This window comes from Myotis daubentonii, chromosome 5 (genome assembly GCF_963259705.1).
Source record: "Myotis daubentonii chromosome 5, mMyoDau2.1, whole genome shotgun sequence".
Taxonomy (NCBI): domain Eukaryota; kingdom Metazoa; phylum Chordata; class Mammalia; order Chiroptera; family Vespertilionidae; genus Myotis; species Myotis daubentonii.
In genome coordinates, this window is record NC_081844.1 from 36,259,670 (window position 1) to 36,275,136 (window position 15,467).

General features: G+C 42.1%; 1 protein-coding gene across 3 annotated transcripts in view; it reads right to left on the reverse strand.

The window, feature by feature from the left end:
* The window catches only part of KIF13B (kinesin family member 13B), a 217,554-nt gene that overhangs the window by 43,459 nt on the left and 158,628 nt on the right, over positions 1-15,467 (reverse strand). For 2 of the 3 annotated variants that reach the window (XM_059697576.1, XM_059697577.1), the window contains exons 27-33: positions 15,004-15,103; positions 14,056-14,182; positions 13,255-13,310; positions 10,910-11,034; positions 9,408-9,584; positions 6,580-6,672; positions 901-1,053 (exon numbers count right to left, since the gene is read on the reverse strand). In XM_059697576.1, coding sequence (XP_059553559.1) covers positions 901-1,053; positions 6,580-6,672; positions 9,408-9,584; positions 10,910-11,034; positions 13,255-13,310; positions 14,056-14,182; positions 15,004-15,103 — 831 coding nt within the window. The remainder of the gene's footprint in view (positions 1-900; positions 1,054-6,579; positions 6,673-9,407; positions 9,585-10,909; positions 11,035-13,254; positions 13,311-14,055; positions 14,183-15,003; positions 15,104-15,467) is intronic. The other variant, XM_059697578.1, reaches the window with a different exon arrangement.

Sequence of the window (15,467 nt, forward strand, 5' to 3'; positions counted from 1 at the left end):
GCCTTGAGTGACCATTTACACATATACATTCCTAGTTCTGTACATAATGGCTGTCACTCCACGTGACTAGTGATCCCACTACAATACTGTGGACCAGGGGTCCTCAAACTTTTTAAACAGGGGGGCAGTTCACTGTCCCTCAGACCGTTGGAGGGCCGGACTGTAGTTTAAAAAAAAAACTATGAACAAATTCCTATGCACACAGCGGCGGCAAAAACACCCGGCGGGCCGGATAAATGTTTTCGGTGGCCGCATGTGGCCCGCGGGCCATAGTTTGAGGACCCCTGCTGTGGACTATCCAAAGTTAGCTGCAGAGCTGACAGGCTACTAGATGCTTCTCTCCTCTATACTGACGGCCCCCCTGAAGCTGGCAGAAGTCAGTCCCAGGAGAAAGGTCATGAAAATCAGATCTTTCATTTTTATTTTTCATGAGTATGTTTGGTTGCAAAAAGTCTCAAATTGCTAGGTAGCATGAGGTTTAGGGTTTCCCTAAGGGTTAGGTTTACTGCTGGCATTTCTATTCTCCCATCTGGAGACTGTTCTACGGCTGTGGGAGGCTTGTCCAGCTAAGCAAGGACCCACTGTGCCTCACTACTGCCTAGTTCTTCAGCAACATTACTGCCCAGTGTGAAGGCATTTTTAAAATGATTCTTTAGCCAGCAAAAGTTAAATACTTTCTCCCATTACTTCCAACGCAACTAGATACCACATAGTGCCTTGGAAACAATAACTTTCCAAATGTAACTCTTGCATCTTCACAGACTACACCAGCAAGGCTAAATTAATATGTTCCACTTAAGTAGATGCTTCGAAGTTTACAAGTAACAATACTGGGATGCCGAAAGTCAAACACAGAATCGGGCTGGGTCAGCCCCACTGCACCCAGCGCCACGGACTGACCTGGCGAAGGCGATCCAGAGTGAGCAGGTTCTCCACGTCCAGCACGCTTCGAAGGTATTTTTCAATGTAAGCCTCGGAGTCAGCAGAAGCCGTGTTTTCCACATTAGCTGCCATTCTCGCTAATGTTTCTCGTTCCTCTACTCCTTGGGCATCCTGGAGAATGGAAAGTTGTATATTAAAATTAAATACATTGCAGAAGAAAACAGTGTTAATAGCGTCTTGATCTATACAGACACACGTTCATACAGAGTACTGAGCTAACAAATGGGATATAGGCCCATTGTAAAGTCAGCTTCTGGAACTCAGAAAGCACTTCCCCACAGAAACCATGGTATAAATGGTGGTTAGGTTGCTTTGAAAGGCTAATTAAACACAATGTAGCTGAAATAGTGCATTCTCAACAAAGCTGTTCTCTTTTTGATTTCCACTAAAAACAAAAGCATTACTGGTTAGAAAGGATTTGGTGGGGCCCTGACTGGTTTGGCTCAGTGGATAGAGCGTCGGCCTGCAGTCTGAAGGGTCCCAGGTTCGATTCTGGTCAAGGGCACCAAAAAAAAAAAAAAGAAAGGATTTGGTGGGCTAGTTGGAGATATAACCACCACTATATTTTAGGAACGCATCTTGAGGGGCAATAGAGAAGAATGAGGAGCTGGGGAACAGCTAGATAAGGGCGGGATCCAAACAATCCTAGTAAGAGGCAGACATGGGGATGGAGAATAAGGGTGGAAAGAAGGGTGGGTTTCAACACTTTCACTAAGCAGCCTACCACAGACTATTCAAGATGTACCGGCTTCTACAACTGGTCTCTGTCCTCAACTCTGGAGTGGCAGAGCCAACCAAGAAGAGAAGCATCCAGGGAAATTCTCACTGTGCTTTCCAGCACAGCCCAACCCTGCTCCTCTGTCTGACATGGACGGGCCATGCATATAAATGGGATATGCACAAGTTGGGGAGCAGGGACAGATTAATGTATTTATTTCCAGCAAGCTTAGTTCATAACAAATTATTCTGCTCAGGGAAAATCAGATACTTTATTTACTTGTGAATTTGTCAAAAACTACAAAATATATATCCATATGCCACTGCATCTTAAGATGCCATCAACTTTAAGAAAAAAAAAACCCATCATTTTATATACCTCTAAGAAGAAAAAAAATGTCTGCCTACTAATTTTAAGATATCATTAATTATAAGACACATTCTAACTTCCAAAAATATTTTTAAAAATTTAGATAAGCGTTAGAGCCTGGATGGAGTGGCTCAATTGATTAAGCATCATCCTGTGCACCAAAGGTCGCTGGTTTGATTCCCTATCAGAGCACATGCCTGGGTTCCAGGTTTGATCCTTGGTCAGGGTGCATGTGGAAGGCAACCAGTTGATTGAAGTTTCTCTTTCACCTCTCTCTCTCTCTCTCTCTCTCTCTCTCTCTCTCTCTTTTTCTCTCTCTCTCTCCCTCCCTCCCTCCCTCCCTCCCTCCCTCCCTCCCTCTAAGCATGCCCTCAGGTGAGGATTAAAAAATATAATAATAAAAAATAATAATAAATGAGTATTGGGATGGATAAAATAAGGAAGAATTTGAGAGATGGCAAAATTTTTGACTCCTATAGTAATGCATTTGAGCCTTTTAATAACCCTGAAAAGAAATCATTTTCATTTCATAGATGAGGAAAGAGGAAGGCCACATAATTAGCAAAAGAGGCAAGGCTAGAGTACATATTCATTTTTCCACTCAACACAGAATATTTTTCGGTGTCTGTAGGGTACAGACATTATCCTGATTGTCTAAGAAAGGGGATACTTGAGTTTTAAGAAACCCACATGTCTCCATGTTACCCACACACCTATCAAACATAAAACATTTCCATTAACTCAGAAGTTCATTTATGCGCTTCACAATCAATCCCAGCCCTCCTCAAGGCGAGACAATCTCTCTGACTATACATGTTAAGCATTTCACCTTTTTTGGAACTTCAAATAAATGAAATCATACTCTTTTGTGTCTAGCTTCTTTCACTCAGCATAATTCTGAGGTTCATTCATATAGTTCATTTCTTTGTAGAGCTGAGCAAGATTCCACAGTATGGAGGTACCACAATTTATTTTATCTATTCATCTGATGATGGATGTTTGAGTTGTTTCTGGTTTCCGGTTATTTTGAGAGGCTGCTATGAATATTCTTGTGTAAGTCTTTATGGACATATGCTTCCATTTCTCTTGGGTAAGAACTTAGAAATGGAATCACTGAGTCATGAGGTAGGTGTCTATTTTCTAAAGTGGTATATTATTTTATACTCCCACCAGCAATGAAAGCATTCACACTGCTAAAAACAAACAAACAAACAAACAAACAAAAAACATGTGAAGATGTTTCTTGTTGCCCTCTGGCCTATGATCACTTCTTGCCACCAAACCCTCCTAGCTTCTGCAATATGGAACACAAAAGGACTTTTTGGGGCTTTTTCATGATGAGACCTAGCTTCTTAAGGGATCTTTTTGTTGTTGCTAATCCTAACCAGAGGATACTTTTTCCATTGATTTTCAGAGTGGAAAAAGGAAGGGAAGGAGGTGGAAAGAGAGAAACATCGATGTGAGAGAGACATATCCATTGGTTGCCTCCCACCAGGCACTCCGACCTGGAGTGGGGTGAACCTGAAACCTAGGTACGTGACCTTGACCGGGCTTAAGGGATCTTTTTATTTTTTAAATAAAAAAATAAACTAAGTATAGTCCTTTTACTGTAGGCTTTAAGACTCACTTTCCCTTTTACTTTACATCAGAATTTGGCAATGTAAAAATTACGCTTGCCAACTGAGATATTTAGCTAATTATTAGCAGGTAGCCCAAACACATGAGGTTATGTTTATATTTCAGCTGGTTCCTCCACATTTCTTCCCTTTGAAAACCATACCACCTGAAGAATAAAAACACTTGTAAAGGGGGGAGAGGGGAATAATGGGGGGATAGGGACACATATGTAATACCTTAATCAACAAAGAAATTTAAAAAAACACTTGTAAAGAGGATAAGAAAACTACAAATAGGAGGGGTGAAGTGATGGGGACAGAAAGATGAGAAGAGGAAGGAAAAGTGAAGATGGTTCATTATAGCTGTCACTGTTTCTCAATTACACTCAAACCACTTATAGAGTTAAGATCTAAAACAACCAGGAAAACATACAAAACACTCGGATGCAGAGAATAAACAGCAAGTCTCTAGTTAAACATGTAAGTATGCAAAGAGTGATCTATTATGGACCCAAGATTTTGCAGGCAGTCTAACTCTGAAAACAGACTTAACATTTGTTCAGCAGCCTCCAAATTAAATAGTTTAACAGTTAATATTTACTATGAAAGTCTAACACTTTGAAGATCCAGGAAAAACAAGTTACTATTTGACATTATTTGAAAGAAAAAGTGTTTTGCAATACAAGAAATTTCTTCCAAAAACTGCTCTCTGTATTAAAATATATATTGTTTCATCTATTGTTCAGATACTCAACAGGATGAATGAATACACACTGAACCCTCAAATAAAGAGAATGGGGCTGACGTGGATGGATGTGAGGAGAGAAGGCATGCCCCCAGGGCTCACACTCCATGCTCCGTGCTCCACTCCTGAGAAAGGAGTCTCACCTCCTCACTCACTCCTGCTTTCAGACAGTGAGTGTAGCAAGGGCTGCTCCTCTTTCTCTCTGTCATTGAATCCTTTTCATAGGCCCCTCATTTCTCCTGCTCATGTACAGAAGGCCTCCAATACCAGCATGCAGTGCCCAGTTAATAAGTCTCTCAATCAGGGATGAAACACTAGGAAGCATAAACTGCATCCTACAATAATCTTCTGTCAGGGACATTTTAAGCTCAATTTGTTTAAGTCCTGTGAATATCTCACTTAGTTCATAAAGAGAAATAATAATAATAAAATAACAATAGTAACTACAATAATAACAGCAATTACAATTTATAGTTTAGCATGTACACAACAATTTGTATATACTGTCTCATTCAATTCTTAAAACAATCCTCTTTGGAAGGTATTGCTAACCTTTTCTGATAAATGAAAACATTCAGACTCAGGGTAACCTATGAGAGTTCACTTCACTAATAGGTTAAAGAAACAAGATTTCTGTTTGGCTCCAAAATGAAACCCTAAATCTCTGCTATCTTATGTTGGCTCCCTTTGAGAGTTACAATATTACCTCATGTCTTTTTAAAAGTTTATTATTTATGAAAGTACTAGAGGCCTGGTGCATGAATTTGTGCATGGTGGAGTCCCTCAGCCTGACTGGCAATCGGGGCCGATCAGGGCCGGCCGGTCAGCCCAGGGGGAGGTTGGCTGGCTGCAGGAGGTTGGCTGTGGGAGCGCACTGACCACCTGGTCAGCCGGGGGGGAGGGACCATGGCAGGTTGGCTGGCCACGGGAGGTTGGCTGTGGGAGCGCACTGACCACCAGGGGGCAGCTCCTGCGTTGAGCATCTGCCCCCTGGTGGTCAGTGCACGTCATAGCAACCGATTGACTGGTCATTTAGTCAACCAGTTGTAATGGTCGCGTAGGCTTTTATATATATAGATATAGACGAGAGGCCCAGTGCATGAAATTTGTGCACAAGTAGGGTCCCTGGAGGCTGCCGGCCGGGGCCTACCTTCCCCCGGACACCTGCTGCCACTGCTGCTACCAGCCAGGGCGGGGCTGCGGGCAGTTGGCCAGCTGGTCCCACCCTCGACTGAACTCCTGGTCATGGGGACAATTTGCATATTAGGCTTTTATTATATAGGAAGGATAGTTGACATACAACATTAAATTAGCTTTAGGTGTTCAACACAGTAATTTGACATTTATATGCCTTACAATGTGGTCACCACAATAAGTCTAGTAACAATCTGCCATCATATAAAGTTATTATGATATTATTGACTATTTTCTCTGCTGTACATTATACCTCTGTGACATTGTTTTATAATTGGAAGTTTGTACCACTTATTCCTCTTTATCTTTTATCAGTGAAAAGGTGTCAACTTGCTTTTCTTTTTTTAATATATTTTTATTGATTTCAGAGAGGAAGAGAGAGACAAAAACATCAATGATGAGAGAGAATCTGATTGGCTGTCTCCTGTATGCCCCCCACTGGGGATCAAGCTCACAACCCAGGCATGTGCCCAGACTGGGAATTGAACCGTGACCTCCTGGTTCATAGGTTGATGCTCAATCACTGAGCCATGTGGGCCAGGTTGATTTGCTTTTCAAAGCAATGTTTTTCTTTAACAAAATACTAAAGCCAGAACATTTAGAGCAGCTGTTTTCAACCTGTGGGTCGCGACCCCTTTGGCGGTTGAACGACCCTTTCACAGGGGTCGCCTCGACCATCCTGCATATCAGATATTTACATTACGATTCATAACAGTAGCAACATTACGTTATCAAGTAGCAACAAAAATAATTTTATGGTTGGATCACAAAATGAGGAACTGTATTTAAAGGGCCAGAAGGTTGAGAAACACTGCTTTAGAGTCACAAGTACATGTTACTGAGTCAAGATTAGGAAATTCCTCTAAAATCTTATAGCATGTCCCTAAATATACATTTCTATTTAGTACATGTTCCTTAGGTAGGTGGCTTTTCAGGGAGTTAGCTCTTTTTACATGTTTATTTTTAGTAAATTCAAATTTCATATGATCATTCACCTCTGGGATATTGGAGACAATCTCAAAAGTCACTCCGCAGCCAGGAATAGAACTTCGATGAGACATCTTTTTTAGGAGACTCTGAGCAAAACCCTAGAAAAACAAAACAGAAGATACGGTTTTCCACTTCAAAAACTGAATTTATATTATCAGAGAAACAGCGTAAATGATATTGCATTCACTCCAACCAAAAAGAAACAGAACATATTTCCAATCTATGCACGTTGAAATCCAAATCACCAAACACAGGTTCCTCCACTTTGTCTTAGTGCACGCCACCCATTTTAGAAACCTGTGTGTCTACATGTGCGAATGGGTGACAGGTCCTACATCCACACACTGAGAGCACAGACCCTAACCTCTGGAAACTGACACCAGGCATCCGGTTCAACTCTGCTTAAAGGCTACGGAAATAAGGCTGTTAACTTCTACACAATAAAACGACCTTCTAGCTAAGAGGTAAGCAAGGACTGGTGACTCTTACACTTTTTTTATTCCAGTACGATGGACATCTTGTACCATGAATATTGACAACTTCGGGCATTAAATTCTTGACCAAAGCAGGATCGTTATGAAGGATGATTTAAGAGTGCATGGTCATTGTTTATGCTGACTGTGCTCTTTGCAGTTAAGAATTGAACTGTTGAATTAATGCATAGATGACTCATTTAAAGATGCTGCTAAGACTGAACATCCTGTAGAGGTTGAAGAGAGCAGGGATGAGGGCAGAATATAATTGGTGAATAAAGATAAGAAGAAGAGAGAATATTAAACTAACAGAGAACCTTTTTCCTCATGCAAAGGGAAGCAGGAAATATGTGAAAACCCCCCAAAGAAAACAGAAAAATCAAGCTGCTTGGTCTTAGGAATACATATTTTCACAAACCTATTGAATAATTTCTTTCCTATTTAGTAATCTTTAGTTAATTTTTTAAAGAGATGTTAACCTTTTAGAATGCAAAGAAACCGTTACTTCATCTCTTCACTCTCTCGACTGCAGCCCGCAAAGCTGAGCCATTACCAGTCCATTGGCCAGAGAGGAGCTACAGCTATTTTCTAATGGGTGTGTGTATGTGGGGTGGGGGGTGGAGGGGGGAAGAGGGGAGAGGGAAAGTGTGGGTGCTGCTGTTATCTCCCATTCTTGTTTTCTATGTCTATGGAATTACTGAAGCTGACTTGCACGTATTAGGCTCCTAAGGAAGTCCCTGCTCTTTTTATACAGACGTCGTTTTTAGAAATGAAATATCTGAAATTGGGACGAAAACCGCCGTGCCCTAAAATACTATAATTTCATTCATTATCAGCTGGATACTATCAAATCATTTCAACCAGGGGGAAAATGTGGCAAGTCCTTGTCCCTGAAACAAAAAATAAAAACAAACAAAAAATGTAGAAAAAACTTGGTGACACCACGATGCACCCTTTCTGTTAAAAATTCTGTGGGGCCAGTACCCAGTCAGTCTCAGCTGTACCAGGTTAGTCTTGGTGCTTGGCAACCAGAATCTCTAGTTCTGAAATGGCAAATAACTCTTCAAAATGTTCCCCAGCGTGCCGATTTTAATCCATCGCGCCTTCTGAGAAAAGGGAGATGAAGAGAAGAGTGAATGGGAGACACACCATATGCATCTCTGGCTAACCCGACGACCTGGGCTTTATTGATGTTGGATTGCCCAGCTAAAGAGCTGCAATTTTAACAGCGTTACCGCCAGTCTTCATTTCGAAGATTGATATCAGTGTGACATTTAGAACTAAAGATTAATTTTTAGGGGTGGCGATTACATCTAGGACTCTGTCAACCATGACTGTGCTCTTTTAAATGAAAAGATTTATTTTCATCTGTTCTGGTTTTAGTCAGTGTACTGGGAAGGCCTCCAAAGAGTGAGCATAGACAGTTAAAAAGAATCCCTAGAATCAACCTCCCAAATCCTGTATTTGCAAAACCAATAACGGAAAGAGTTTATATCCACCTAGAAATGTTCCACTAAATGTGTCCTTCATGTGGCACAAGGTCCTTTGTAATCTAGTTTGCAACCATGCCGGTCATGGCCTTTGGCTCTGCAGCGCACCCCTGCTTCTCCAGGTCCCCAAGCCTGCCACGCCCTTGCCATCCTCACCACCCCTGCACATATTTCCTCCTCTCCACAGAACAGCCAACAGCTCCTTCCTTGTCTGCAAAAAAGCAGCTCACATGCTACCTGCTCTCTGAAGTCTCCCCCGACGTCCTCAGCCTGAACTCTCCCTTCCGCACCTGCCCTCTCCCAGCACGTGGTGAGCACCCGCATCAGGGCACAGTCACAGGAGAGGAGAGTCACCTGTTTATACATGGACACATGCCAACGGACACTGGCTCTTTAAGGACTGAGACTATTACTTATTCATCTTTTACCCCAAAGCCAGATAAGAGTCCACGTCCCAAATTTATGAATCAGCCAATTCAGAGAGATGACTGAAAGGAAAGAAAGGTATGGAAAGCAAAGGGTAAGAAGCACAAACAAAGGCTCTCTGCAGTGAACCTTCTCATCTTAGAGGACCCAGATGAAAAGTCAAAAACGGCGAACTTCACCTCGACAAGGCTCTGTGGCACCTGACAAAGGGCTGTAAGTTGTGCCTATACAAGAATAAAGGCCCAATGTAATGATTTACTACTGGCTCGGAGGAAGCCAGGGTGACATGCTCTGGAATGGAAGCAAGCCCAGCTACAGGCCAGGAACAGCCCTTGAAAAGAAGCACACAATGCTGCACAGAGCCTGTGGGATGGGAGGCCAGAGGGTCGCTCCATGGCCCTGCCCTGTTTCCAGTCACTTCTTCCACTAGGATGAGCGACTCACCTGCCGGCCATGCACATTGACACAGATTCGTTTGCGCAACACTAGCTGCATGTCAGCTGGATGGCTGAGCCCGACCGTCACCCGCACAATCAGAAACACTCGCTCATCCGCAGGGGTGCCTTTGCTGAGCTGAGGACAACTGTGCACTGCAGAGTCCCACGAAGCTTCCGCCTTCACCTGCAGAGAAGACACAAAGGGCATGCTTTCCCATCTTCTCCTAAGAACAAGAAACCTCACAAAGAGACACCTTGGCTTGGGTTGAGGTGGAACATGCCAGTCATGAGGGAGTCTGTAAGAGCCCTGCCCCGAAGACTGTGGAGTATGAGGGTGTGGCCACGATCACCCTCGGCTGGGAATACAGAGCAGAATGTTCTCTGCTGGCTGGATTTGAAATTAAAAAAAAAAAAAAAGCTCACCTGCCAGCCATGAACATAAAAATTTTTTTGCAAATTCAGCTCAATGAACTCCTGCATATCTTTCATCTAGATTCATCAACTGTTAACACTGGCCACTTTTCTTTTCCCTCTTCCTCACAACACATACACACACTGTGATATTATTATTAATTTTTGCTGAATTGCTTTAGAGTAAGTTACAGACACATAACTCTACATCCCTAAGTACTTTAGCAATTATCGTCTAAGAACAAGGGCATCCTCTGACTTACCCTCTGACTTCCTGAATATTATCATATGCAGGAAATTTCACATCGATGCAATACTATGACATAATATAGCGTTCATGCTCAAATTTTCCCATTGTTCCAATCCAGGATCACAAACTACATTTAGCTGTCACGGTCCCTTTATTCTAATTTAATCTGAAATGGTTCCCCAGCCTTTGTTTATCACGCGAGACACTGACTACGAAGGAAGGGCCCGTGTCCGTTTACAGAGGGTGCCACAGCTAGGTTGTCTGACTGCTTCCCCCTGTGAGACCCAGGTTGTGCATCTTAGGCATACCCCTAAGTGACCATGTGTTCTTCAAAGCATCACATCAACTTCCCTTCCTTAAAGTATTTTATCATTTTCCCAATATACTCCAAATTTTTAAATGAACCCCCACTGTACTAGTACACCCATCACTCGGATTCAAACATTATTAGGATTTTACCACACTGGATTCATTGATTGTTTCCCTGCCCCCCCTTTTTTAGAAAGTATTAACTGAAGAATTTCAAAGCAATCCCAGGTATGGTTTCATTTTACCTCTTCACTTCAGCAGCATTTCCCTAGAGAGTGGGTCCTGCAGACCTGAACAACGAATACTAACACTCAGCCTTCACCAGGAGAGGAAGTAAGTGTTGTGTGGACTAATCTGATAATCCACTCCTTCTGGAAGTGGTTCCATTCTTTCTGGAAGCCATAATGGAAAGTTTCCACTTACATTTCTGGAGAAATGTAAGCACTGAAATAACAACCTTGCTGGCTGTTTCAAAAGGCTCAGGGAAAGGTTAAGGAAACTACTTCTCATCCAATCCTCCTGAGTTATGTTTTACTTACCTCTCTATCATGGTGTTTGACAATCTGCAGTTCAAAGAACTTGTCCTCCTCTTCTTCAGTAAGGGTAGCATCCCATCCACCAGGTTCTGGGTCATCAAGATTATCCTGAGAGCTGAAATCATCCGCTAAAAGCAAAGAAGTTCCATTACATACAAAGATCATTTTAAGGACAACCCCTACCAGTTAAATTTCAATGTGTTTGGTATTAAAATCCTTCTGCCTCAAATTTCATTTCCTTTGGCTCTAAAATCTTACATGACAAAGATGATGACCATTAAACAGTTCGTAGATCTTAGAGATGAAAAATGCCTCAAGAAATTATCTTACCCAATCTCCTACCTTTATGCCTTATTTTACATGAAAGGCAACTGAAGCCAAAATACCTAAGAGGTTACTCAAGGTCAGTCCATAAATGTTAATGATAAGATTATAACCCAAATTACCTGAGAGTGGACTGAAAAAAGGAGAAGCGAGAATGATTCTGATTATCTGACAGTTGAGTTCATTAAAAGAATCAACTGGCTACAGGAACTAGAAACTGGAGGGGTTTCTAGTTCCTGTAGCCAATTATATAATACTAGAGGCCCAGTGCATGGATTCGTGCACCAGTGGGGACCCTTGGCATAGCCTGCAGTGATCAGGCCAAAACCAGCAGTCCAACACCACCTGCTCCTCCTGCCTGCCACACTTGCTCATCCTGGCCCTGCTGCACCTGCTGATGCCACTGCCTGCTACTCGATAGGCTCGCTACTGCTCTGCTGTGGTCTTGGGGCTGTGGCGGCCAGCTGTGAGCCCTGTGCCTGGCGCTTGTCAGTCAGCTGAGTGGCACTCCCGCTGTGGGAGCGCACTGACCACCAGGGGGCAGCTCCTGCATTGAGCATCTGCCCCCTGGTGGTCAGTGCGTGTCATAGCAACCGGTCTACTGGTCATTCAGTCGCTTAGGCTTTTATTTTATTTATTTATTTATTTATTTATTTATTTATTTATTTATTTATTTATTTATTCGTTTATTCAATGCTTAGGCTTTTATATATATAGATAGAGCCCATACTCAAATTTTTCCATTGTTCAAATCCAGGATCACAAACTACACTTAGCTGTCACTGTCCCTTTGGTTACTCAGTTCCAAACCTGTTCCCCCAACTCCCTATCCATAAGCTGTGAGTAGGCATCAAAGGTATCCTTTTAGTATGTGGGCTTAGGCAGACCAACAATGGGCATAAGGCTGAAGAAGGTCCTGATCATGTCTAGGAATAGCCATACTAACAGGTCTTCTTTAGGCTTAGTCTTCTCTCTCTCTCTCTCTCTCTCTCTCTCTCTCTCTCTCGCTCTCTCTCTCTCTCTCTCTCACACACACACACACACACACACACACACACACACACACACACACTGCTCACCTATCCAGGAACTGAGCATAAGACTAGGCCAGAGTCACCTTTAGGTTCAAGATTCAAGAGAACAAGGTAGGAGAGAGCGCTGTGGCAATACATTAAAACCCTATCAGGTGGACAGACAGTGGAAGTGGCTAAGTACTCTTTCTAACTCTGTGTGCATATGAAACTCTCCCATGTGTCTAAATAAGCTAACCAGCACAAGATGCGAAAAACCTCAGATATCATAACTCACTTCCAGCTCAGTGAAAGAAAACCCCTGAGGACATCCCATCTTGCCCATTTAACATAGTTAATTTTAATATACAGTTCTTCTGCACATGTTTTAGGAATTCAACTGCTGACTTTTAACTTATTTTTAGCTCTTTAATCTACCTCTACATTTTTATTTTTCCTTGTCAGATAAAGTATATGTAAAATGTAGCCACACCTAAGATATTTTAACATGACCATAAAATGTCAGAAAAAAAATAACATTAAAAAATAGGCAAGGTAGGGGTGAATGACATAAGAACTCACAGAAAAAGTGTTAACTTTAGTAGGCAATGCTAAGGAAGCACCAGATAAAAGAAAACAGGCGACATAAGCAATCACTAGTCATTAGTCCCTTCCAGAGAGAAGCCTTTTCTAAGAATTATTCTTTAATTTTAAGTGCAGGAAAACATGACTACCTTCCTAAACTGAGGAAAGAACAAAGCATGCACACAGCAGTGCGGGCTGTAGAATGATATGTGAGACGCATCATGATGAAACATACCTATCACTGTTACAAAAATATTACTCTTTCAGAAAGTTCATTCTTGGTCAAGTATCAAGTCCTTTGGCACTCATAAAATGAACCCTAACCTTAGGCCTACAGAACTGCACAACTGCATCCTTTGTTAGAATCTAAGTGTTACATGGAGAGTAATGTGTTAGAGGTAAGCCTTCCAAAAGTACCTCCTAACTTACCATTTAAGTCAAGGAATATAACAGGAATGTGTGTTTCCATCCCAGGAACTGGGGTCCTAAAACATAATGAACAAATAGCATCTCAAATAAAGCAGACAGTCTCAGCAGCCCGGACATGGTGCCACAGCCTTAATCACAGCCAGCCAACAATAACTCTGCTGCTGGGTTTGCTGTAATAAACATCAGAGATGCCACAGAGCCCTGACGGTAAGTGCTGCCTCTCTTCTTGGGTGCTCTCGGGTGTAATTATCATGTGCTCTGAAATTAGAACTCCGTCTTCTAAGATGCATATACCTGTTTATAAATGAGGCTTCCTTGTTTAAAGTTACTTTCTTATAAAATTATATACCTAAGGGCCCCATATGGCTTCATTTACTATTTTTAATTTCTATAAAGTGGCACAGAAATCTGCTGACAGTACAGTTTTCACAAGACCAAAACTAAAAACTCCTAGAGATGCAATTTTATGATGACCAAATGGTCTTTTAAGGGAATGACCCAAGTAATTAACATATTAACTATTTTTTTAAAATGCTAAGTGCACTGGTACTAAATATTGATTTAGATTCTCAGAAATCTTAATTATTTGAGCTCATAACAATATTATTTAATAAAACAATTTTAGGCCATAGTTATTCCAACTCATGAAAATAATTTAAACACTTCCTCTAATTCAAACAACTTTCCCCCCCATATGCTGCAATGAGCCTTCCATTAATTAAAGCACAGGCAAAATTCCTACAGAAAGCAGTTGGCTTAGTGAGCATTAGAATCTTAGGAGACACGTGGCGGCATGCATACCATTCTGCTGGGGCCCCTGGAATCCCACTGCCGGCGGAGGGGACCATAACCGCATTCCTCTCCTCAGTTAGAGTCAACCTCATCTCTAGAAGCTGAGCTTCACGGTCAGCATCATCCTCTGTTTTGTCTAAAACATCAGGAATGAGGATCAGATAGGGCTATTTCACTTGCTACTTACACTTTTGTCCTGTGTATCAACAGGATGTCTATATTTCAGTTACTTTATGATGAGGGTTCACTAGAAACTTATGACTTCCTCAAGTCATGATAAAAAAATTATGATTAAAAAAAACTATAAGCTAGCCCTAACCGGTTTGGCTCAGTGGACAGAGCATCGGCCTGCGGACTGAGGGGTCCCGAGTTCGATTCCGATCAAGGGCATGTACCTTGGTTGCGGGCACATCCCCAGGAGTGGGTGTGCAAGAGGCAGCTGATCAATATTTCTCTCTCATCGATGTTTCTAACTCTCTATCCCTCTCCCTTCCTCTCTGTAAAAAAAAATCAATAAAATATATTTTTTAAAAAAGAAGAAAACACTTTTAAAAACAAACAAACAAAAAACACTATAAGCTAGTGAGGCTGGTGTACTCTTACAGAGGCCATGCCCAATTCATGGAAGGCCTACAGTGGAAGAGGACATGAATAATTTCTTCCAGAGTCAGAGGATTTAAGTACTTTGGACAAGAAATCAAGAAATGTTAGCATCTTCCCGAAGTTATTTTTGAGGGACAATGTTTACTTTGTGTACCATATTTTCTCTTTATCTGGTGGGGGCTGGAGGAGACCTATGCAGAGACATCACTCCAATTAGATAAATGTTCTTTGGAAAGGCTATGACACAGTAACATTCCTATGCTCTTGCCATCCCCATAACTGATGTGTTCATTTACTTCTAATTTACGTGGCTGCAAATGGCGGGGAGAGAAATATTCAATGTGCTCCTCTTACCATGTTTACTAACAAGCTTCTGCAGTTGTTGATCTAAGTACTCCTGACGTTTTGTTAACGCATTTAGCCATTTTCTACGTAGTCTCTCTAAATCCCGATCCTGGAAGAAAACAAGGGAAATGACAGTAAATATAATGTGTAGGCGATGTATCTAAAACGATGCTCTATCTTACCTTACTCTAATGTGCTTCAAAAATGTTAAGTATCCTATATAATAAAAGGCTAATATGCAAATTGTCCCCTTGACAGGGAGTTCGACCAGGGGGCGGGGTCAGCCAGCCAACCACCCACGACCCCTCCCCCGAGCTGGCCTGGCCAAATTGGGACGGGCTGGCCAGACCCCACCTTTGTATGAATTTGTGCACCAGCCCTCTAGTTATTTTGGGGCCGATGGGGGGGGGGGGGGGGAGTGGCAATAAGAGGGGAAGGGGCTGCGGGAGGTTGACTGTGGGAGCACACTGACC